This window comes from Pipra filicauda, unplaced genomic scaffold (genome assembly GCF_003945595.2).
Source record: "Pipra filicauda isolate LSUMZ 115617 unplaced genomic scaffold, ASM394559v2 scaffold54_size4384275_pilon, whole genome shotgun sequence".
Taxonomy (NCBI): domain Eukaryota; kingdom Metazoa; phylum Chordata; class Aves; order Passeriformes; family Pipridae; genus Pipra; species Pipra filicauda.
This window is the reverse complement of record NW_024104698.1, coordinates 878211-899947: the sequence shown is the minus strand read 5'-3', so window position 1 is coordinate 899947 and position 21737 is coordinate 878211. Positions and strand designations below refer to the sequence as shown.

General features: G+C 40.2%; 2 protein-coding genes across 3 annotated transcripts in view; both read right to left on the bottom strand.

The window, feature by feature from the left end:
• The window catches only part of POC1B (POC1 centriolar protein B), a 44107-nt gene extending 32406 nt beyond the window's left edge, over positions 1-11701 (bottom strand). The window contains exons 1-5 of one of the 2 annotated variants that reach the window (XM_027732925.2): positions 11592-11701; positions 11286-11370; positions 2572-2743; positions 1609-1788; positions 384-491 (exon numbers count right to left, since the gene is read on the bottom strand). In XM_027732925.2, coding sequence (XP_027588726.1) covers positions 384-491; positions 1609-1788; positions 2572-2743; positions 11286-11370; positions 11592-11606 — 560 coding nt within the window. In that variant the 5' untranslated portion in view covers positions 11607-11701. The remainder of the gene's footprint in view (positions 1-383; positions 492-1608; positions 1789-2571; positions 2744-11285; positions 11371-11591) is intronic. The other variant, XM_027732924.2, reaches the window with a different exon arrangement.
• Positions 8793-11190, bottom strand: GALNT4 (polypeptide N-acetylgalactosaminyltransferase 4). Its single transcript, XM_027732923.2, has one exon. The coding sequence runs from the start codon at positions 10780-10782 to the stop codon at positions 9031-9033; it is 1752 nt and encodes a 583-aa protein (XP_027588724.1). The 5' UTR covers positions 10783-11190; the 3' UTR covers positions 8793-9030.
• Positions 11702-21737: the final 10036 nt, after the last annotated feature.

Here is a 21737-nt window from a genome sequence, read left to right as displayed (position 1 = left end):
ATTTAAAGAAGGCAGATCACTGAAGCTAATAGAATATTGTTTTCATCAACAAATGGAAAATTCTCCAACTTTTCTTCTTGTTGAAGCATCCAATATCAAATAGCATTATTAAAATGGAGGGAAAACATGAAAACATTCCAAAAATCCAAGAATAACCCCACTTCTGCCCGGACTATTTCTTGATTGCTGGAAAAGAGCTGGATAAGTGCAGCCAGTTAACCTCTTTAGAAGGACTCTATATGAATTATTTTACTTCACGTGGATGGTAGAAGTTTGATCTATTTTCAGATTTAACATATACAGATGTTAATACCACAGAAGGTGCATTTAATCTCATTAAAATGACACATTTACATTCCTCCTTTTTTTCTAGTAACACTTACCCTTCATAATCTGAGAAGCTATTAATACAAGTTTTATTTCTTGTATCCCAGATCTTAACAGATTTATCCTCACTGCAAGATGCTATTATTCTTCCATCAGGTGAAAATCTGGAACATGCAAGTGAATACATTATTAAACAGCTGATACTACCTAGATGAGCATTAGAGACATAAGTCGCAAAATACCAGAGCCAAGAAAGCCCATTTGAAATAAAGATGTGTAACATTTAAAGGACATTTGAATGTCTCATATTTCTCAGGGAGTAATAAAACTGAAAAGCTTCTCCCCTTACTCTTCCCCCCTTCATTTCACAATCAACTACAATTAAAAACAGAGCCATAAACAAGAGAAAGAGAGGGATAGGGGAGGAAGGTAGCAGCAGCCCAAGGATGTCACTTTAGATGCCGAGGATATTACTATAGAAAACTATAGGCAAAAGACAAAGAGGACACAGTAGAACCTTGTGTTCCATTTTAACCTACATATATGTTCTCCTCTGAGTTCCCCCTAGACTTACAAATTGTTAGCAAAGCATTCACAATTACTCCTAGACTAGTAGACTAGGTTTTTAAATAGTAAAACTGATTTGTGTAGAATTTCCTCAAGCATTATTTTTTCACATCTTGAGCAACTGCACAAGGACATTAGAAAACTGTTCAAGAACTTCCACATGTGATTTCCTAGAGCTTTTCTTTTTCTTTTCAACAATCGGATACTTTGAAACTTTGTAGGGCTCTGCACTTCACCAGGGTTTTTTTCTCAAGAGGTTTAAATCAGGCATCTCTTAGCTGCAAACTGCCCATCAATATGGTAAAAAGGAAAAGGAAAACCAGCAAAGAACAAGAATAGTTGAGAAAACCCTTACCACGCATAATAAATCTAAAAACAAGTGAATGCTGTGAAATAAGTTAATACAGCATGAAAACAAACATGACTGGGGAAAGACGGGATACAGAAGACCATGTTGGTCCTTTAAAGTAAAAGAATTAATATACAGCAACAGATTTAATATGTACACATTAACACAGAGCAAGCTTTCATACTTCAACTAGGACATATATACAAAACTTGTGTAAATAAGATTGCTTGATTAAAATTTAATTATTACTGATAGATAATCATTTGTCTTTCACAGATTTTTCTTCCCTTAGTTCTACCTTGGGACATAAAAACACCTTGTTAGGAGTTCTTCTACTTTACCAAGAGAATAAAAATAACACTTACTTGGCACAGAGAACCCAATGAGTGTGTTGGAATAGGGTAAACAAAAGGCGCTGACTGCAAACACTCCATATTTTTATTGATTTATCATTGGATGCTGAAACTAGAGAGCAGCCATCATGGGAGAAGCTCACACTACGAACAGATGCTGTATGACCTTTCAATACTGATGATTCTCCATGACTAAGGGGGTAGGGGGAAAAGAAACAAAACCCCAAACACCAAGTCATGAATCACAATTATATTAAAGAGTTTAAAACCCCATAAAACTCAATGTTAACATATTTAGAATCTCACCCAAATGAAAAAGCAGCATATAGAGGCTAAATCTTAGTGTCACCATTATTTTTTTACTTATTCCAATATTAATTATTAGAATAACATTCCTTAAATTGCATTTAATATGACACAATTTTAGAGAACTGTGCAAATAACTAGAAGCATTAACCTTTAGTACCATTAGCATTAATATTTAAAAGAGAATTTTTTATACAGTAATCTACAAAATGCTTAAAAGTTAAAGTAACATCTGTTTTTCTACGATCATTTCGAATTGCTTATAATCACTACTATTTAAGAACAGTGTAATAAGGCAAGTAGATTAAAAACAGTTTTTTTCCAAAAAGCCGTTTTGCTTCCTTCATCACTTCTCTCCCCAAAATGAAGTGCAGCCATGCAATCCTTACTAAAATATAATCTTTAATCCAGACAAATACTACCAGGCATAGTCCTACACACATGAAATTGTGACCTTTGAATTGCTACATTTTTCTTTTGAAACTACAGCATATTCAGTAAAGAACAAAGTAACACAGTAAAGAACTGTGCTATTTGTGCTCCCTGATCTCTGTTTCTGTCAAAGCCCAGGCATGTGGGAAGGAAAAAGAAACTTCTCTTGAGCAGACTCCAGTATTCACATTGCACTTCAATGAAACACATACCGTAACATTGCCAGGTTATACTCACATGCAAGGAACCCATAGTCTGACAGTACGATCTTGAGAAGATGAAGCCAGTAGCTGCCCATCTGGTGAGAACTCTACACTGGTCACTGCTTCCACATGGCCTACAAATCTGTAAGCTCTGCATCGTGTCTTCAGCTTCCACACCATAAGAAACCTATCCAAAGAGCAAGTAGCTGGCAAGAAGTAAAAGATATTAGGAGTCTCTTCACTGTTCTTATAAAAATCAGAGCTAATGGCTATGGATTAGGATTCAACAGTGAATTTACTGAGTCTTAGGGGGAAGGAGGAGTTGTTGGGTTTTAATGGATACTTGACCTGAGCAGAAGCCTGGCAGCAAACAATGCCAAAATCAGGCTTTTCAAAGGTTATCACAAGACTGGGAGGAGTAAAGGATAATACCTAACAGGCAGCTCTCTCACATACTAAGCAAACCACCTTGCAAGTACTTGGAAGATACAGAACAAAAAATCCAAAGCCAAACACCACGCACATCATTAAGTATGAATCCAGATTGGTGTTACCAAATACTAAGACGAATAGACAAACTCTTCAGTAATGTCATTTTGATCTCTGAGATGAAATTTGTTTCAAGGATCAAGTGTTTAATTCTGAAAAAACAAGCCAACTTGAACTCAAGACATGATTTCTAACACTTCAGATATCTACACTAAAGATATCCATATATGATAATTCTATAATCCTATTTAAGTACTGATTTTATAATACTAATATTTGCCTAGTTCAAAACACAACGTAAAGTTGTCAGTCTGATAATAGAAAGAACTTTTTTTTCTTTGCAGTCACTTTACAGGTGGATCGTACCATCTACATTTGAAAAGGCAAGCATAACTTCTACCAGAGTTTGATCATTTTCAGGAAACTATATGCAGTAAAGGGAATAAGCAGCTGAATTAAACTGGCATGTGTGATATTCTTACGTCCCTATTATCTTCATCTCTGCTGCTAGTATGCAGGACATAAATAAACAAGGTATTCACACACCCATCCCTCATCTATAAATTCCTACCCCTAGTAGAGAAAAGGAGGGAGAGGAAGAAGACCTCCTAGAAGTTGAAGAGGACATGAAGAGAATGGTTCTTCTCTTCCTAGCCTCTTTCAAGCACCAACGCAGCACAAAGGAATTGAGTTTCTTATCATGGGTGTCAAGGCAATCCTCAAACAAAATGCTAAAATATAAAATATTAGATATTAAATTCTCTTTATGAATTTGATACAGAAATATTATTTTTATTCCCCAAAGACTAGCCTCTGCTAAAAGACATGAGACCAGACTATCTCTATGCCCATATCAATAGGCCTATATTTGACAAATAAATACAGGATATTTTCCCCCTGCTTCAATTTTTCAGAACTCTATTTTACAGCAGGTTCTTTCTAATTGAAAGAATTTCTTTTTCACTTTGATTCAGAAAAATGGAATCTAGAGTGGCATAAATATAAAAGGAAAAAGTGAAATGTAAGCTAAAATAGAATTCAAAGGCATCAAGTTGGAAATGTGAAACAGACAAGATTGATGGTTTCTAAAACAAATAATTAAGGAACTACCAAATACCTATGGTACCTTATGAACTGTACGAAGGCTGTGCAATACCAGCTGTTTCTGCTTTCAGTTCTAAAAACTGAAGAAAATATTCTTTGAAAGATGACAGTACAATACATTCAAAGCCTGGTTTCTTGTAGCTTGCTTGCTCACAGATGCGTTATCCCAAGGTTAATGAGACACAAGCAGTGACCTGAAGTTCTTTCTGGGGTACATCCACCATCATCTTCCTTGTTTTCCCTCTGGACTATGCTGCCTATGCTTGCACAGCATCCTCTCTCCATCCTTATGTATATGTCTCTTTTGAAACCACCTGCCCATTACCATGACACACAAAGACTATTACTATCTCTAATAAGCAGTTCCAGCCCAGCCAACACCACCCCAGAGGTGATGGAGGGAAGAAGGTTCAGGATTTGCACAGAAAAGGGTGAGTAACTGACAGACCCGTTACGGAAATATTTTCCTAAGGCACACGGGCTGATGTCATTCTATATTTGAACACCATGGGAGAGACAAAGAAACTCTAAGCCAAAACTCTACATCTATACTGAACTTTGGCCCCTATCCTGCCAGAGAAATCAGTCCCTTTAACATTAATGAGGCTCAGCCAAGCCAAACTATTCCCTGTTCAAGCGGGCTGAAAAAGATTTTGGTGCATATGGCTAACACCCAAACATTTCACTGTAATGGTAAACGTTTTACCTTAACTAACCACAAGCAGAAAATACAAGAGTACATAGTATGTTGACAGCAATACTAATTTTAAAACCAGTTTTATCCATGAAAATGTACTTTGGTCAAGTAAACGTCACTATTTCTCTTTATTCCATTCTAAGGGCTTTTGCCTACTTTATAAGAATGCTGCTTCTCCAATTTACTCAAGCACAGTACTTTAAGGCTGCACAGATGATACATTCTGACAGCATTTACTGATTATATCAGCACCCTTTATTTTGGTGACTTTCAGTCACCAAATCACCACTAAATAGTCCAGAACAGATCTCCAAGGCTAATTTAAAGTACTGGATCTGAAACAAAAGAAATACAGAAGGTCCATAAGAATTTTTTAGGATGTGCCATAGCACAAACAGGTCTATTGCTCCTCAGAGAACACATGACACAACCAGAGACATGTCCTTGCTATGAAAATATTTGATCAATTGCAAAATACAACTAAAAAGTAGAAAGCTGAAAATTCACACTGAGCTGAATCCAATATGCAACTTAGTCCAGTTTCTAGCCCAAGTGCCTTTTTTTTTTTTAAACATCAGTGCTTCTGTACACATGCAAGTATAGCTGATAAGTCACTGGGTAATTTGATTTTCTGCTGATGAGTCATAACAGAATTGAACACCCAAGAATAAAGACTTGGCCTTAGGCAAAGGCCAAGTTTACACACCACTTTGGTGCAGATCTCTAAACAGATATCTGAGCTTCAGGTATGCCACGAAAAAATTGTGTGGTATTTGCAATGAAACAAAGTTCAATTTATAAATTGTGACTGTATACTATGGTATACATTTTCATATATACCCACATATATATGAAGACACAAGTTACTGTAATACAGAATTACCATTTCACTCACACAGTACCACAGTGGTGACAAAGAAAATTGTGCAAAGATCAGAAGAGAAACTCAGCAGGTTTTAACACCTAGATGTACCTCTCTCAAAGTAAGCATCTCTAATATAATTAATTGCTCAATGCAAGAGTTACAGGGTAGATGGAATACAGGGTTGTGCACATGATGGGTGTGTGAACATTCAAATATCACCACTACCAACAAACCCCCACACTTTACAGAAACTTTGCAACTCTCAGTGTCATAAGGTGCAACATCACAATACAAACATGTTTGTGAATTGCAAGATTTCCTACTTGGCAAAAAACAATTATTAATTGAACTTCAGTCAAGAAAGCCAATCTGGAACTCTAAGCACAGTGGGTAAAACACAAGGAACTTCTAATAACTCACATAAGTTCAAGTTCATGACAATTTTTATCGCACACTGTATACATTACACAAGAGAAAGAGAACTGAAGAGTCAGCACACTAGTAAACATTTAATTGTCATTCTGGATTTTATTTTTTAATAGAAACCCCAAGGCCCTCCACATTTATTCAGTGTTACGTTTACATTCAATTTTTTTAAGTCACTTAGAATCAGTAGTTTAAAATATGTACAAGCGTTTCCCAAATTTTCAAAGTCTAAAAGAATAGAAAACCATTCAGAGTTTCAGATTTTCCAGAAATCTATACATACTGAAATATAACTGGAGTATTTCTGTAGAGTTGCCGCAACTCAATTCAAAACTAGTTGAATGAAATGGCAAGGTAGGTTTTCTTTCTCTTCTTTCTTTTTCTCTCCTTCTCTAGTCCCTCCTCCTTTTATTCCCATATTTTTTACTCCCATCAGGAAGATTTTTTTTTGAGGGCTTCCACTTTTTTTTTCCAATTAGTTTATAAATAACTCCAAAAATAGAATGGGAGGTCATGGGGAGGAAGGAGGGTTTAGATATATGCAGAGAGAATAACTTTCAAACTAAGAGGCAGATTCACTTAAAATTATTGCTTAAATAGATAAGGAACACTTCGAATGTCAGTTCTAACATGAAGGTAGTTTATAGGAAATGCAGTTTTCGCCAAGTGCTAAAAAAGTTAACTGTATAAAAGTTGCATAGTCTACATTCACACCATTTAATTGCTTTCATCTGAGGAAACATGCATTGCATATACAACTCATACCTCAACTCAACTCATCCTGCCATACAGGAGAACCTAGGCCTTTTTCCTGTCATTTCTATTGAATATAAGAATCTACAGCAAGCTTTTCAGAAAAGCACATACTTTATTTAATTAACTGCTCCAGTACATAATGACTGGCTGCCTTTTAAAATTTGATAAATGATTCATAACTTGCAGGTTCACAAAAGAATTCCTTACTGCAGAGTGGAATGGAATTTTTCAGGAACGTTTCCCTTATGTAGCAAAAAGTTCCTTTAAAAAAAAAAAAACAAAAACAGAAAAAAAGTTTAGTGAAAAAAAATAAAAAAATATTAAACTGCAAGTAACTGACTAAAAATAAGTTAAGGACTTAAAAGAACCCATGCCACACAGTGGCAAGCATTTTTAGCATGATTCAATTCTACATCCCAAGCTCCACATTTTCTTCTTCCGTTCCGCCTGCTTCCACCCAAACCTCTCAATGCTTTCAAACCACTAAGATTTAAAAATACGTCTTAATTTACTCTTGCTTTATTCTTGGCAAAACTTCAACTACATCAGGTCTCACCCCTTTTTAACCTTTCTACCTACTAACACCTGCAGCAAATGCACACCTACTTTCTCACTAGCTTGAGTTCCTACCTACCAGCCCCATGTCAAGAATTACTACACTGTGGCTACTGAAGAATATTTATCACTTCAGTGAAAGCAATCAAAAAAGTTGGAATGCCCAAAATATTAAGAAAAGTGTTCAACTTAAATCATATAAATCACATAAATCTAAAAAACAGATACTAACACAAGATTTTTCTTCAAACACACAATATATCTATCACATCTACCATCTATAATCACGCTCAAAACAGATTAATGACACGATTCAAGAATCAATATTCTTCAGAACTCAGCATAACAGGATAGACAAAACATTCTGAATAAGCCATTCTGTGGCTTAAACAGCTTCCCCACAAATCTTGTTTTCCTCCAAGCTGTCTTTTGCCTTTTCAACTCCCCTCATGTCAGCAATGCCAGCTTCTTAACCTCATCCAAGGTCTCCTGTGCTACTGTTGTAACTAGAAAGAGGCAGCTTATGCTGCATTATTTCAAAACTCTGTCTAGGACTGATCCATGCCAGCTGTTGCCATAACACAAAACAGCCCGAGTTTTCCTCTGTTACCTTCCTCTCCTCCACTGACAGATCAAATGAAAAAAAAAAAGGGATACATGGTCTAGAACACAAGTTTTGTGTTCCTAGGATGTGAGGCTGAACATGGAAAAGCTTACATAGAGGCAATGTAAATATTAAATATACAGCTAACAAAACATAGTACCTAATGCAATTCTGTGCTTTCTTTCCTTCTCCACTACCTTTAAACAGAATTCTTAGTTGTTGCCATCCCTATTTTGTCCCATTTGTGGTACCATTAGCATGTCCTTGGTTTCTCTGCCACCACACTCTTCTCTAAATGCATGAGGGCTCCTGACTAACACCCATGAGGTAAGATTTTTACAACAGGTACAACATCGCAAAGCAGTGCCAAAGCCCATCTACTAAATAAACTTCCTGTTCTTCTATGTAATAAGCTAGTTGTTACCCCTAACAACAGGTACGTTCCTAGAAAAATGCAGAATATTACAAGGCTTAGATTCAATTTTCCACATCAATGTCCATTCAATCACATGCCTTACTTATGGTGTTAGACACATATGTTATAACGTATCTGCAACACAGGTCAGCTAATACCACTGCAAGAACCCTAACTTTTACTTCTGTAAGTAAAGATTCGTTACTTTCATGTAACGTGATCTTGCAGGATTATTGCATAATTGTTTTTTTTATTAAGCCAAAAAAACCCCGTCTTAGTCCACTCAAAAGCCTTTGTTTTACCATAGGCAAGACAGGCCAAAGTAAGAAAATAATGAATCAAAATTTTACAAAAATAAAAGGCGTTAGATCTGTATTCCATGTTTTAGAAACCAAACTCCAGGATTTACTTTTGCTTTCTATACAGTTGACCACAAGAGATAGTTTCTACACCACTACAGACACATCTGAAAACATTCCAAAGTATTCAATCAAATGTTGCTATCTGTTCATGCACGTAAAAACTTTGGAGATTACTCCAAAAACCTTGGAGAGTCCATTCAATTCATACTACCAGCAGTGATTATTTCTCAAATTTCCACATCTGGTTTTTATCTGCAGCATTACAAGTTCTCATCTGCACATCTGCACGCCCCCCAGTTGTACGATAAGCAGTAAGGCACTTCCCTGAATGAGGATGATAAATAGTCCCATCTTCTTTGAAATGCCAGATAATAATTTCTGGCACAGGAGAACCATCTTTTGGGCAGCTCCTCATACCAATGAAGTCTTCATGTTCAGGAACTTCAGCACATAGCTCAGTTACAGAGTTAAATCTAATCTCCTGATTTGATGTATATTCAAAAAACTGGTTGCCTCCCTGACCATGACAGCCAAAGAGAGAAAGGTGAGACCCAGTAGGATTATGTTCTTGTAAGACATAGTCAAGGCACTCTGAAGATATTCCTGTGCTGCGGATAGCACCATGCCAGCCAGGACGATCTTCTGGTACGTGCAACTCAGCAAATACATTTTTTAAATACCAGTTAAAACTCTTGCATTTCAAACGCTCTCTAAGTATCTTTCTCTCAGAAATATCTCCATAGTTTTCTTTTCTTGCTGATGGATTTCTGTTGTAAAAGTGATCTTTGAACTCATCCATCCACACCTCAGCAGCACGTGCCGTGTTCTGAAGGAAATTTGGTCTAGCATAGGGTGCACGCTTTGGAAACACATGACCCACATGGGAGCACGGATGAATTTCCAACATGCCTCCACACTGCCAAACCCTAAATGATAATTCTAAGTTCTCCCCTCCCCAAACATCCATTCCTGTATCATAGGTACCCAGGTACTCAAAATATTTCTTGCTGACAGCAAACAAGCCACCAGCCATAGTTGGGGATCTGATTGGGTCGGTTTCATATTTGCGCCTGAGACGTTCATGTTTAGGCACCGAGTGCCACTGGAATGTCAGACGCCAGTCAAAGCCCCCAATCATGGGCTCTGCTGTTTGCATGTAGTACTCAAATGTTTTCCAGTCAATGGTGTCAATGACAGGACAAACAATAACAGTCTCATTCTCAGCAATCCTCTCGAGCAATGGTTCCAGCCAGCCAGAGACACATTCACAGTGACAATCTAGGAATGTGAGGACATCACCAGTAGCAAAGGTAGCGCCAATTAAACGTGCACGAACTAATCCTTCTCGTTTGTTGGTTCTTATCAAGCGAACTCTTTTCAGACTGCTTATGTATTTTTCAAGTTCAGCCTTCAAATACGTTTTATCGCTCAGGTCATCCACCAGTATAATTTCTTTCAGAAGCACTGAAGGTGATGTTTCAAGAACACTATGTATCGTCCGCAGCAATGTTGACCAGGCTTCATTGTAAAAAGCAATTATAACAGATGTAGTGGGCAGTCTTCTGTAGTCATAAGATTTAGTCTTACAACCACTCAGTCGATTATCTTCAATGTGCCGGTGGAGAGAGATTTTATCACTCAAATAAATATTAATTGCATACTTCTCGATCAGCTCTTCTTCCTGTTTCTTCTCCTCGGGACTCAGCTGCGGGCGAGAGGGTTTACCCCATTCTCCTGGGGCATGAGGATCAGGCGGGGGTTTGTCATAAACTGGACGAGCCAAATCTACAGCTTCTTCTGCTCTGTCAGAAAAGCGCCTCTCCCATTTCCCTTTAGTGATGCTCTCTCCGGCGAGGGAGGCACCGAAGGAAGAAACCGACAGCTCGACCACAAAGTAAGCGATCGTCAAGAAGCCGAGGAACATGCAGCTTTTACGGACCCACGTCCATCTTCTCGCCAGACGGATCCTCATCGTAGGTGGTTAAAAGCAGCTAGTAACAGAGAGGGGCTCCGCGAAGTCCTGTCGGCTCCCTCCGCGCCCCCGGGGCGGAGGGGACCGCAGGCAGTCCCAGCTGTGGGCTCGGGCCGCCGGCAGTTTGCAGCAGTCCGGCCGCGGCGGGCCCAGCAGATTCCACAGGGACCGCGGGGGGAGCGGGGCAGCAGCGGAGGCACGGAGCAGCCCCCTGCCCCTCCGGCCTCGGCGCTCCCCTTACTTCCTCCTCCTCCTCCTCCTCTCTCTCCGCGGGACAAACCCCTCCTCCCGCCCTGTGGTTTGCTCAAAAAGTTGTCGCTTAAGGAAGGGGCAGAGACTCTTCGGCCCGCCCGGCCGGCGCGGGAGCCCGCCCCGCCTCCGCGGCCGGACCTGCGCCCGGAACAGCCGAGCGGCTCCGCCAGCTGCCGGGAAGGGAGGGAGGGAGGGAGGAAGAAGTGGGCTGCCCCGCCCGGAAGGCAAACGGCGCCCGGCCCCGCACTCACCCAGCCCTGCTCCGTCCGCGTTGAAGGCGACGCCTGTCACCGCCGCCGTGTGGCCTCGGAAAGGCCGGATCAGGACGGGGTCCTCCTGGGGAGAGGGTGCGCACCGTCAGGCTGCGGGCGGGGGCGGCCCCCGAAGGGGCCGCTAACGCCCCGCGCGCGGCGGGAGCCCAGCAGTCCCGGCGCCTTGAGCGCTCCCACCGGCGGGGGCGGCGGTCACGGCCGTGCAGCCCTCGGCGCCGGGCGACACCCGCCGGCCGCGGCTCGGCTGCCCTCGCCGGCGATTGGAGCTCGGGGCCGAGCCCTTACCAGCAGGGAGGCCATGGGCGGAGCGGGGCCCTGCGGCCCGTCAGAGCGCCCGCGCTCCGGGCGCGGCCGGGCCCCCGGTTCATCCGCCGCGCCACCAGCGCGGCTCCCGACCCGCCCCTGCGCGGCCGCCCCGCGCTGCGCTGCGCGGGCGGGGCGGGGCCGCAGCGCGGTGCCGGTGCGCGGGTCTCTCGTAAAGCCGCAGCGCCCCCGCGCGCCCGGCCGGGCCGCGGAGCGGCTCCGCTGGTCAGGCCGGGCGAATTAGAGAGTCCGAGTTTGTCCGGTGGTCTGGACAGAGCGGCTTGTGGTTGCGGGAGGCTGAGCTTCCGCCCAAGGGCGCGGTTCGGCGGGTGTTGTAGCCGGCGGGGCGCCGCAGCTATAGGGTGGGGCACTCTACCTGGGGGGTTACCCAACCAAACCAAACCAAAACCAACCAAACAACCAAACAACAACAAAAAAAGTCTGCCTAAACCACGGTTTTTCCTCCCAGCCTGTGAGGGAACCCCCAGTGCTGGTGGTTCCCCAGCCAGGTGGTGGCCGTCGGTGTTGAGCCCGGGGCACGAGGCGCTGTCCCGGCCGGGTGCCGGGCGGAACCGCTCCCACCTGCCGCTCCCTGGGGACTGTCGGGGCAGCTGCCAGCAAACCTGAAGAAGCAAAATCTTCAAGAGTAGCGAAAGGTCTGGTTGGTGTTAGTAGTGCTGTGATTTTTTATGCAGCCTCGTGGTAAGCTAGATAAGGGAACTAACCTCACTGGAAAAGTACTGCTCCAATAGCTATGCTAGTAAAAAGAGGGATGACGTAAATTAGCAAAACGGAGGACTGTGATAGCAAAGCTGTCATTGGATACACAAGCGTTCCTGAAGAAGTAACTCATATTGCAATTACCCTGTTTTCTTTTTTAAATCCAGTCTGCATTTCATAGTTTCTTCTGACATTAAACTCTTACATCTACAGAATCAGGTCAGTAATTAGGTCAACGTATAAGAATTGTCACTTATAGGACAGTTCCAAATCAATTTTGTTTAACCATGAAATGGACATTTAAAATAATAATTTTAAAAGTGGTGAAAAGAGCAGGATTATCACTACCAGTATATAAGGAGGTTTCCGTGAAAATCTACTAGCCACTCCTTACATTGACATTATACAGGCTGATAATTTGCCATTATAGCTTCTCAACATGAAAGTTTTTTAAAAACATAAGTGTGGGACAGGACACATTGACTTTAACTTGGAACAAGCAAAAGCTACAGTTTTATGCCATTACTTGTTCTTGGTTTGGCTTGTTGGTAGAGGTTTGGTTGGGGTTTTTTTGTTGTTTTTTTTTTTTTCCTACACAGCTCATCCTCCCATCCTTTTGTTTTAGTTATCACAAAGTAAGATATAGCATTTTAAAAGTTGGTAATGATAAGACTTAAATGTTTCACTTTCTACCCTATTGCAGGAACAGTAAGTTAACTAGATAGATTCACTTGGCCTCTTCACCACTATTGAAGTCTTCCAGCCTTTCTCAACATTTTTCCCAACTGTCCTCTTTCTCCCAGGTTTTATCAGCTGTGAATGATGTGTCTTGTCAGGGAGACAGCCAAGCTACATTTACATCTTATCACCCAGGGAAACAGGTTTAATACCAAACTTCATGTGCTCTTAAGTTATTCCGTGTCTTCTTGTCTCTTTGTCGTCTCCTGGATGAGAGAAACTACTTTCTGTGCTGCTTTAGTTGTGTGTTGTGGTATTTCAGTATTTCTGGTACCTTATGTTTTCAGGTTCAGATCTGTTCTGGAAGCTGCTTAAAACCCAGTCGACATGTTATTTTATTTAGACATTGAACTAAATGACAATTCACAGCCACACTGAATACTTTTCTTTTGCCTTCTTCACATTTGCTATGCTTGCAGCAGCTCAGTATATTTTACTAATTTTGAGGTATTAGTAATAAACTGGAGTTTCTACCTGCCCATGAAAGTCCTGAATTATAAAATATCAGGTGATAGACATAAAGCAAAGGAAGGGCTGCAATTACAGAGAGAGAGAGAGCATGGCATCCCTCTTTCTACAAATTGATGGAAGAGTGTTTCTCATATTGTAGGACTTACAAAGTTAGTCTCTTCCTTGCTGTTTCTCTTCACCTGAGAGTGCTTTGAAGACTCCCAAATGCTTGTAGAAAACAAAGTATTCCCTTGCTGCAGCCATTTAATTATCTATAATGACTGTAGTTATAAAGCTGGCAGGTGATAGTTTTTATGCTGATTATGTTTCCTCATTAGCATGTATAGGTTTTATTTTTAGAATTATTTTAAGATTATTGCGACTCTTAATACAATTATGAGTTGGTATTGTTATTTTAAGGTTGAGAATAACTGTTCTGTGATATGCAAGTGCAATTTATTGTAATAAGTTTTTGGGCACTGTGATGACAATGATAAATGGTGCCTCAGAAAATATGTTCCAAGTGTTGTGTCTCAGTAGGCTGCTGTTTCAGCAGCTATGGAGTTTTTTCTCTCAGGCTCTGTGTTAAGGTAGTACATGTCCAGACAGAAATTATGTCTACAGAAGAACACTTTAAGATTGTAATTCCAAGTTCATGAAGGCTGCATGGCCACTGTAGGAAAGGACCTAGTAAAAGGATGTTTAGAATTCAAGGACACATGGACAAATTTGTTAACCTTGGTGCATGTTTGTTGCAATGCACATATTAGTAACACTAATCACATATGATTTCATAATTAAATATGTGATGTAATACAGTGCATGTGCACAAGGGGAAAATAATATACTAGTCCTTCAAAAATTCTCTCCTGTCTAAAATGAGGGCTTTTAACTTAATGTTAATCCTACTTTACAATAAAACTAAGAACCTCAGCTTTAATTATGTGGGATCACACTGGGAACAGCTGTGTTAGCAACAGAGCTGTCCAGACCGCCAAGAGGCCTTTGGCCCTTGGGCTGTTGGCAGGTGGTGGTGCTCCATGGGCACTAGAGGGGAGTGTGAGATATGCTTTGCCAGCACCGTGTTGATTATTCATCCACCTACAGGCAGGAAAAGAATATAGTCTCAGGGCACAAAGATTTACAGGCTGTCTTACTGTTGTAGAACCATTATACCATATGCCCTCTGGATCTTTCCAACCTCTGATCCTACATTTTTTTTCCTTCTCCATCAAAATGGTTATGAAAATAAAACAAATATTAAACCTATAAAATAACTTGTGGAGCAGTGTTGGGTTTTTTGTTCTTTTTAAATTTTCTTATCAAAATCCCATTAAAGGCTCTTTACCAACAGCAGCAAGAAAATGGAAAAGAAATGAGTATCAAGCATAAAGATTTGAAATGCAAGGATGATTTGGAATATATATGATGTTACTTTTGGTCTAAGAAACATCCCAGGGTTCTGAGGGAATTGGCAGGTATAGCTGCTAAACCATCCTCCACCATATTTGAAAAGTCATGATAGTCAAGCTGTGACTACCATTCACAGTGTGAATACCAGTATTACCAGTAACTACCTCAGTGACTGGAGGAGAGGGAGTATCACATCCAGATGCTGGGAACTGCTGACCAGTCAGCCTCACTTTTTGTGCCCAATGAGATCATGGAGCAGGTCTTCCTGGAAGTTATGTCAAAGCATATGGAAGATGATTATATGAAGGAGATTAAAAACAGCCAACACAGCTTCACCACGGGCAAATCATGCCCGGCTAATCTAGTGATCTGTGATGGAGTGACTGCATCAGTGGACAAAGGAAGAGTAACTGATGTTACTTACCTACAGCTTCTGTAAAGCCTTTAATGCTGCCCCCCTAACGCTTTTGCTGCTAAATTGACATAGATTTGGTGGATGGACTATTAAATGAATAGGGAATTGTATGGCCACAACCAAAAAGATACCAGTGCTGAGTGGTGTTCCTCCAGGGGTCTGTTTTTGGACCAATAATATTTAATATCTTTATTAATGAAATGGATAGTGGGATTGAGTGCACCTTCAGCAAGTTTTTGGATGACACCAAGCTGAGTGGTGGAATGAGGGAAGGAATGCCATCCAGAGGCCCTTAACAGGCTTGAGGATTGGCCTGTAGAAACATCATAAAGTTTAATAACACCAAGTGCAAGGTCCTGCACCTGGCTTGAGGCAACGCCCTGTACCAATATAGACTGGGAGATGAATGAATTGACAACAGTCCTGTGGAGAAGGGAATACTGGTGGATGAAAAGCTGGACATGGCCCTGCAATGTGTGCTCACAGCACAGAAAGCCAACCATATCCTGGGCTGCATCAAAAGTAACATGACTACCAGATCGAGGGAGGTGATTCTGCCCCTCTACCCTGCTCTGCTCTCGTGACACCCCACCTGGAGTGCTGCATCCAGCTTTGCGACCCCCAAGAAGGATGTGGACCTGTTGGTGCAGATCCAGAGGAGAGCCACAAAAATGACCAGTGAGCTGTTGTAGCTGATGGATGTTTGAGATTTTCTCTTATTCAGTGTAGGGGTTACATTTGTATTGAAGAATAAATAAGAGAACTCAAAGTGCCTGAAGGGAAACACATGTGAAAGAAAAATGCATAATTTAAAACCAGCACTTTAAAAAAAATAACCATCTGGATTAGAAGCTGAGAGTGACAATTACTCTGCCAAAGAACTTGCCTTAAAGTAATTAGAATTTGTATAAAAGTGGGTGTGTTATCCTAGGATTTTTTTTCTGTTTGTTCCTTTCAGTTAGAAGCTTTTGTATAAAAGATACATATCTTTTTAATGACTATGGGGATAAAATCCCTTAATGTTCCTCCTTAAGTACCCAAACAGCTCAGTAAAAATACTGAGCTGAAGCACGAGCTGAGCTGCATTTAAACCTCTCGTGTTACCTTCAATGACAGACAACTCTTATTATTTATAATGGATGTGTGTTATTCCAATCCGAGAAAACTTGCAGTCACTGATTGTTTTCTGATGATGAGAGAGGTTTTACTATGAAATTTTCTGGAATAATCCTATTATGGTGTTTTATAGCAGTGGCGTCACTACATAGTTGAATACCCACGTGCAATTCCAAATTTAAAGAACATCTTTCTCTTTCTTTTTTTTTTTTCCTAAAGTTTTAATGGATGATAGATACCAGTAATACTTGCTGTGTTGCCAGTAAGATGGGTATGTGTGTAAGTACTTTTATTTCAATGCACTTGCATTCAGGTTTTCTAAAAATAAATAAAGCAGTTGTTTTCTAAATAGATATGTGGTATGGTGGCTCTTTGCCACTGTCTGCAATACCCAAAATTTTGTCATGTTGCAAAATTGAATGTATTGGAATCAAGTTACTTTAGCAAAAATATTTGGTAATGTGTGTTTAAAAATAAAGAAATATTCATGTGTCTTACCTGATTCATGAGAGCTAGAAGAAGATTGGGAGAATTTAGTACACTAAGGTAGCTACATTTAGTAGCAAAGGTTAGTACAAGTTTATTAATGCTTCAGCAGATGCCACATAGAATGATGTTTATAGAGTATCTTCATTTAGTACTGCTTGACAACAGCATCATCTATTGTAATGTGGATATTAATTGCAAGAGTGAGTAGATAAAAATTGATGGCCTTGTATGGAGATGCCTAGTTTGGTGAAGTATCTGTTTAGGTATGTATTACAAGGCAACATTTCACTTAAAGGAGAATGAAATAGAGAATAGAATAAACATGAACAAGGAATCTAAAATAAGAAATCTAACTAGAAAAACAAACTCTTGATATCAGGGCTCACTTAGTTTTTGAGAAAAAATTGCAGCTTATTGGAGTCCAAATTCTGTGAAACCAAACTCTGGCTTAGCTGAGAAATTTATGAATAAAAGGTGGCAATAAGTCTGTTTCCTGGGTGTTAACAAGGAACTTGGTATTTGTACATAGTGGAATTCAGTTTAGTATGACAATGTAGAAGAGGAGCACTTGTTTTCATCAGCTTCAGTTACAATTGATCAGGAACCCAAAAAGCTGTTAGCAACACTCAGAAAAAAAACTCAAATTTTCCTTTGTACGTAGATAGACAGACAGGGTATGAGACAGAAGCATGAACTGGAGACTGTGTAATAATCCAAAGTGTATCAGGGAGGCTAGGTAATTGATGATACACCAGTGAAGACCAAGGAAAAGAATGTTACAATTTTTTCTGTACTTGCTTTCACATTTCCATAAAAGCATACATGGTGGTGAAGGCTATTGGAGGACTGCTGTTGAAAATGTGCACTCTAAAGAAACTAATTTTATGGATTATAGAAAAATCAGAAAGAGTATTAATGTCTGACTCACAATACTCATTTCAGGGTTCCAAGAAATTACTAGTGTGCTTCCAAGGAATACTTACCCCAAAATTATGTATTAATAAAATTCAGAGTTATAAGAATTTTTGTCAAAAAGGCCGCTTGTGAAAATTGCCTATAAAAGTGCATAACACAGTCCCACTTGGCTAGTTACATTTTCTGTTCAATAATCCTGATATCATTCCAGATTCAACCAGTGTTTTGTTTTGTGTCATGACTTGTTCAGATCCTATTTCTTATTGTACTTTTTCATTATGTTAACTTTAAAACAGAAGTAGTCACTTCTGTCATCTTAGCTGGTTAAATTCACATCGGTAGTATTGTATTTGTGTATGTCATGGAATCATAGAATAGTTTGGGTTGAAATCAACCTTAAAAGTCATCCAGTTCCAACATACATCTGAAAATCTTGTTTTCCACTAGCTATTTGTTGGGGATTTTTTTGGTGGTATCAGAGACATATGGAAGAACAAGGGAATGGCCATTTCTGTGTTTCTTGCATTGCCTTTGATATGGTGATTTATAGCAAGAGATATGTAGGTATGTAGGCAGTATCTGGATTCACAGTGTGGTTTGGGCCTAAGTCAGAACTTATAGGGTTTTTTAAATACCTCTTGCTTGTGTTGATAAATTCTAAATTTGGTTTAGGTGTCTCCTAGCTCACACTGAAGCTTAACAGGCAGTCCAGTATCAGCAAGGAGTGTCAAGGTTTGTGCATTAACAGTATGTCTGTATATACCAATTTAAAAATAGCTCATCTCAAGTGTTTTTAAAATCAAGTTGCTGTGTTAATTTTGAATTTCTTGTGTCTGTGTCCCATATTTAGACTTAGATATAATACTGAAACAGACACAAATCTAGTGGTGAGCTGCTACCAAAAGGGGCATCATCACACCTTCTTTTTGTGTTGGCATTAGTGGTCATCTGACCTAAGAGTGAAGTGGTTTAGAAAGCTAAACCAGCATGAATATTAGTGTGGGGTTGCTTATTTATTGTTGGTTTAGTGCTCTGCCAGTTTAGTGCATTGAATTGGTTCTTCTCAGGATCAGATCAGTGGTACCTGGCACACATTAAGTGGTTGCAGCTTGCTGCTAAGTGAGGGACTGCTCTTTTGGTAATGTATAGCCAACACATTGTCTTAGAGAAGCTGTGAAACTACACACTTAGATGACTAGTTTTCCTGGTTTTGTTAGCATACAGCTACCTCATGCTCAACCAGTAACAACCACCATGACAATTCCTATACTAATTTATTTTTTCTGCTGCTGATGGGAGGGGAAAATGGAGATTACCTTACTTGCTGTCTTCCATAAGCTTGCTTGTCTGCACTTACCCAAGGAGGACTAAGGGAAAACACATATAAATATATCAAATATGAGAGAACAGTGAAGATACAACAGAAAAACTAAAGCAAGTGCTTGAAAGCAATGACCAGGACTGCCATGTACAAAGTAAGAGAAATGGTAACAAATGTAATTAAAAAAACAAGTGAGGAAAAATAATATGCCATTATTATCAGAAAATAAGGAACCTGATGGTTCTTGAACATCTGCAGCTAACAAGAGAAGGAAGGGAGTATGTAGCTGTTAAAACATCTCAAGGGGAAGTCAGTGGGCCAATTATCTTCTGGGAACTCCACTATGATGTCCAGTTTAACAACTCTGTTTATAGTGGCAAAGGAGGGGCAAAATAGTATCCAGAGAGATGGAGAACAAAGCAGAAGAGTGCAGTCAGTGGAGCAGGAATGGTTTTGGCTGAACAGCCTGGTGCACATACCACATTTGATCTGTGATGTTAGTTTCTTCTGCTAAGTGCTTGCTGAAAACCTAAGTCTGACCCACCAGAAACTTCAGGTGCTTAGCACAGGGCTGTGCTATATGCATTTGCTTGGTAATGTCATAATGCAAGTCTTCCAGCTTACAGCAACCATGCATCCTCTAAAAAGGATCCTTCGTTCTGTATCTCATGACTGATCTGGAAATTTCGTAGGCACTGAATTAGAAATGCCACTGCTCTCTCCTCTGCTGCCCCTTTGTGGCATGTATCTAAGGACTGAGCCACCAGGTTATTTTACTAGGGCTGAACTAGATTTTTGTTAGCATGTTTTTTGTTAGCATTAGTAGAACTGGATTCCACTCTTCCCTTAGGGTAACTACCTGTCCAGTGGTTTCTGGCCAGCAGTGGGAGCTGCTCAGATTCAGGATTGTTTCAAAAACGACAGGGTCACATGAGAGAGAGACAACATTACAGATTACATTTTTGCCACTTCATAGGCAGCCCTAGATTGATCTGTGTTCATCATTGTTGTACCAGAGCAGGGCACAGACTTCTGTGTCTGGACAAGGAAAGCCTGCATCTGTACTCAATTTTGGTGGTTTGTTTGGTTGGTTTGTTTGTTTGTGGGAGTTTTTGTTTGTTTATTTGTTTTTTTCTGTTGTAGCACTGGCTGCTTGGGCAGGAAGAGTGCTTTCCAGCATGACAGTTAGTAAACCCACAACATGACAGAGTACCACAGATGGTTCCTGCTGCTACTGTATAGATTTTCTCTTGAATATTATTTGTGTGGCTGATGCAAACAGAAAAATAAAGGGGGTGGTAGTTGTTTCAGACTCTCAGAAGTTTTATTATTAAATGCATTGTTCTGTTTGTGTGCCTGTATGGAGTACAAAAGCTGCCACTATAAATGAGACAGCTAGACACTGGTGGTCTGATTCAAAAAGCGGTGCAGTTCCATCTTGTCAAATGATGCTTGTAAAATGGTAAAAATCTATTCAATGGGCCCTGTTCCACTGATGAGGCATGCGAACGTAGTGGGTCATTTTGGGGGTAGAGAGTCCAAACTGAAAATACTTTCCCTGTTCTGCACCTCCTTTTTTAAAACTCCCTCTCCTGCAGGAAGGCTGTATACATGCATAGCTAGATGAGTGTCAGATTGTGTCAGCCCCTTCTTGCAGGGGCTCTAATATTTTGAAATTTTATGCTAATCTGAGCATAATGACAGGTTTTATTTCAGAGAAAGACAACTTCTGAATAGCTGAAAAAGCCATGTACAGTAGAGTGGAGTGAGGCAGAAGGAGGCATCTGCTTAATATCACAATATGAAGCTGGGAAGAGTGTCCCTGATTTCCTCATTAGAACAAGTTTACAGGAACACTGCTAAGGTTCCCTGTAGCATTCTCTTGTATCACAGAACATTACTTGTTTTTATCATCTTTCACACTACTAATTGCAAGCATATGGACACACTATATTGGGAATATCCATCACAATCCAGTTGCAATTCCCCAGGGTGTTTTACAGTGGCAATTAGCAATTCAGGTACTGTGGAGACTGGTCCCAGCTGCGGGGAGAGTCAACAGGGCCACATAGCAGACAAGATATGCAGCACATCACTGCAATTGCCTTTCAGAGATAGTAGGAATACCTGGGCACCACAGCTTTTGCAGATGCAGTAACAGGAATTGCCCAGGAAGCATACTCTGATGGCTTCTGCCCATTCAGAACTAACCCAGGCAGTTTTCCTTCAGTATGCTATGAGGCTGCAACCTAACAAGTATTTTCACACCACACAATCTTTCTGATGGAGACAAAATATTAAACTCATGCTAAAATAATCAGAAGGCAGATGATCGCACCTAATTTACTCTGTGTAATCCTTATATTTTTGCCCTAATTCTTACTTAGAAATTGTTTGCTGGCTACTTTCAGTCTAGTTTAAGAAAATTCATCTTTAACCAGATTTTCATTATGAAGAACATAGCCTGTTGTTAGTATAAAAAGCTTGTTCTTGCAACCATAAAACAGACACTGTTTTTTGATTTTCACAGTTATCAGAAAAGGGTCCTACA

Coding starts and splice junctions, on each gene's coding strand:
- GALNT4 (XM_027732923.2), bottom strand. CDS start 10,782: ATGAGGATCCGTCTGGCGAGAAGATGGACGTGGGTCCGTAAAAGCTGC.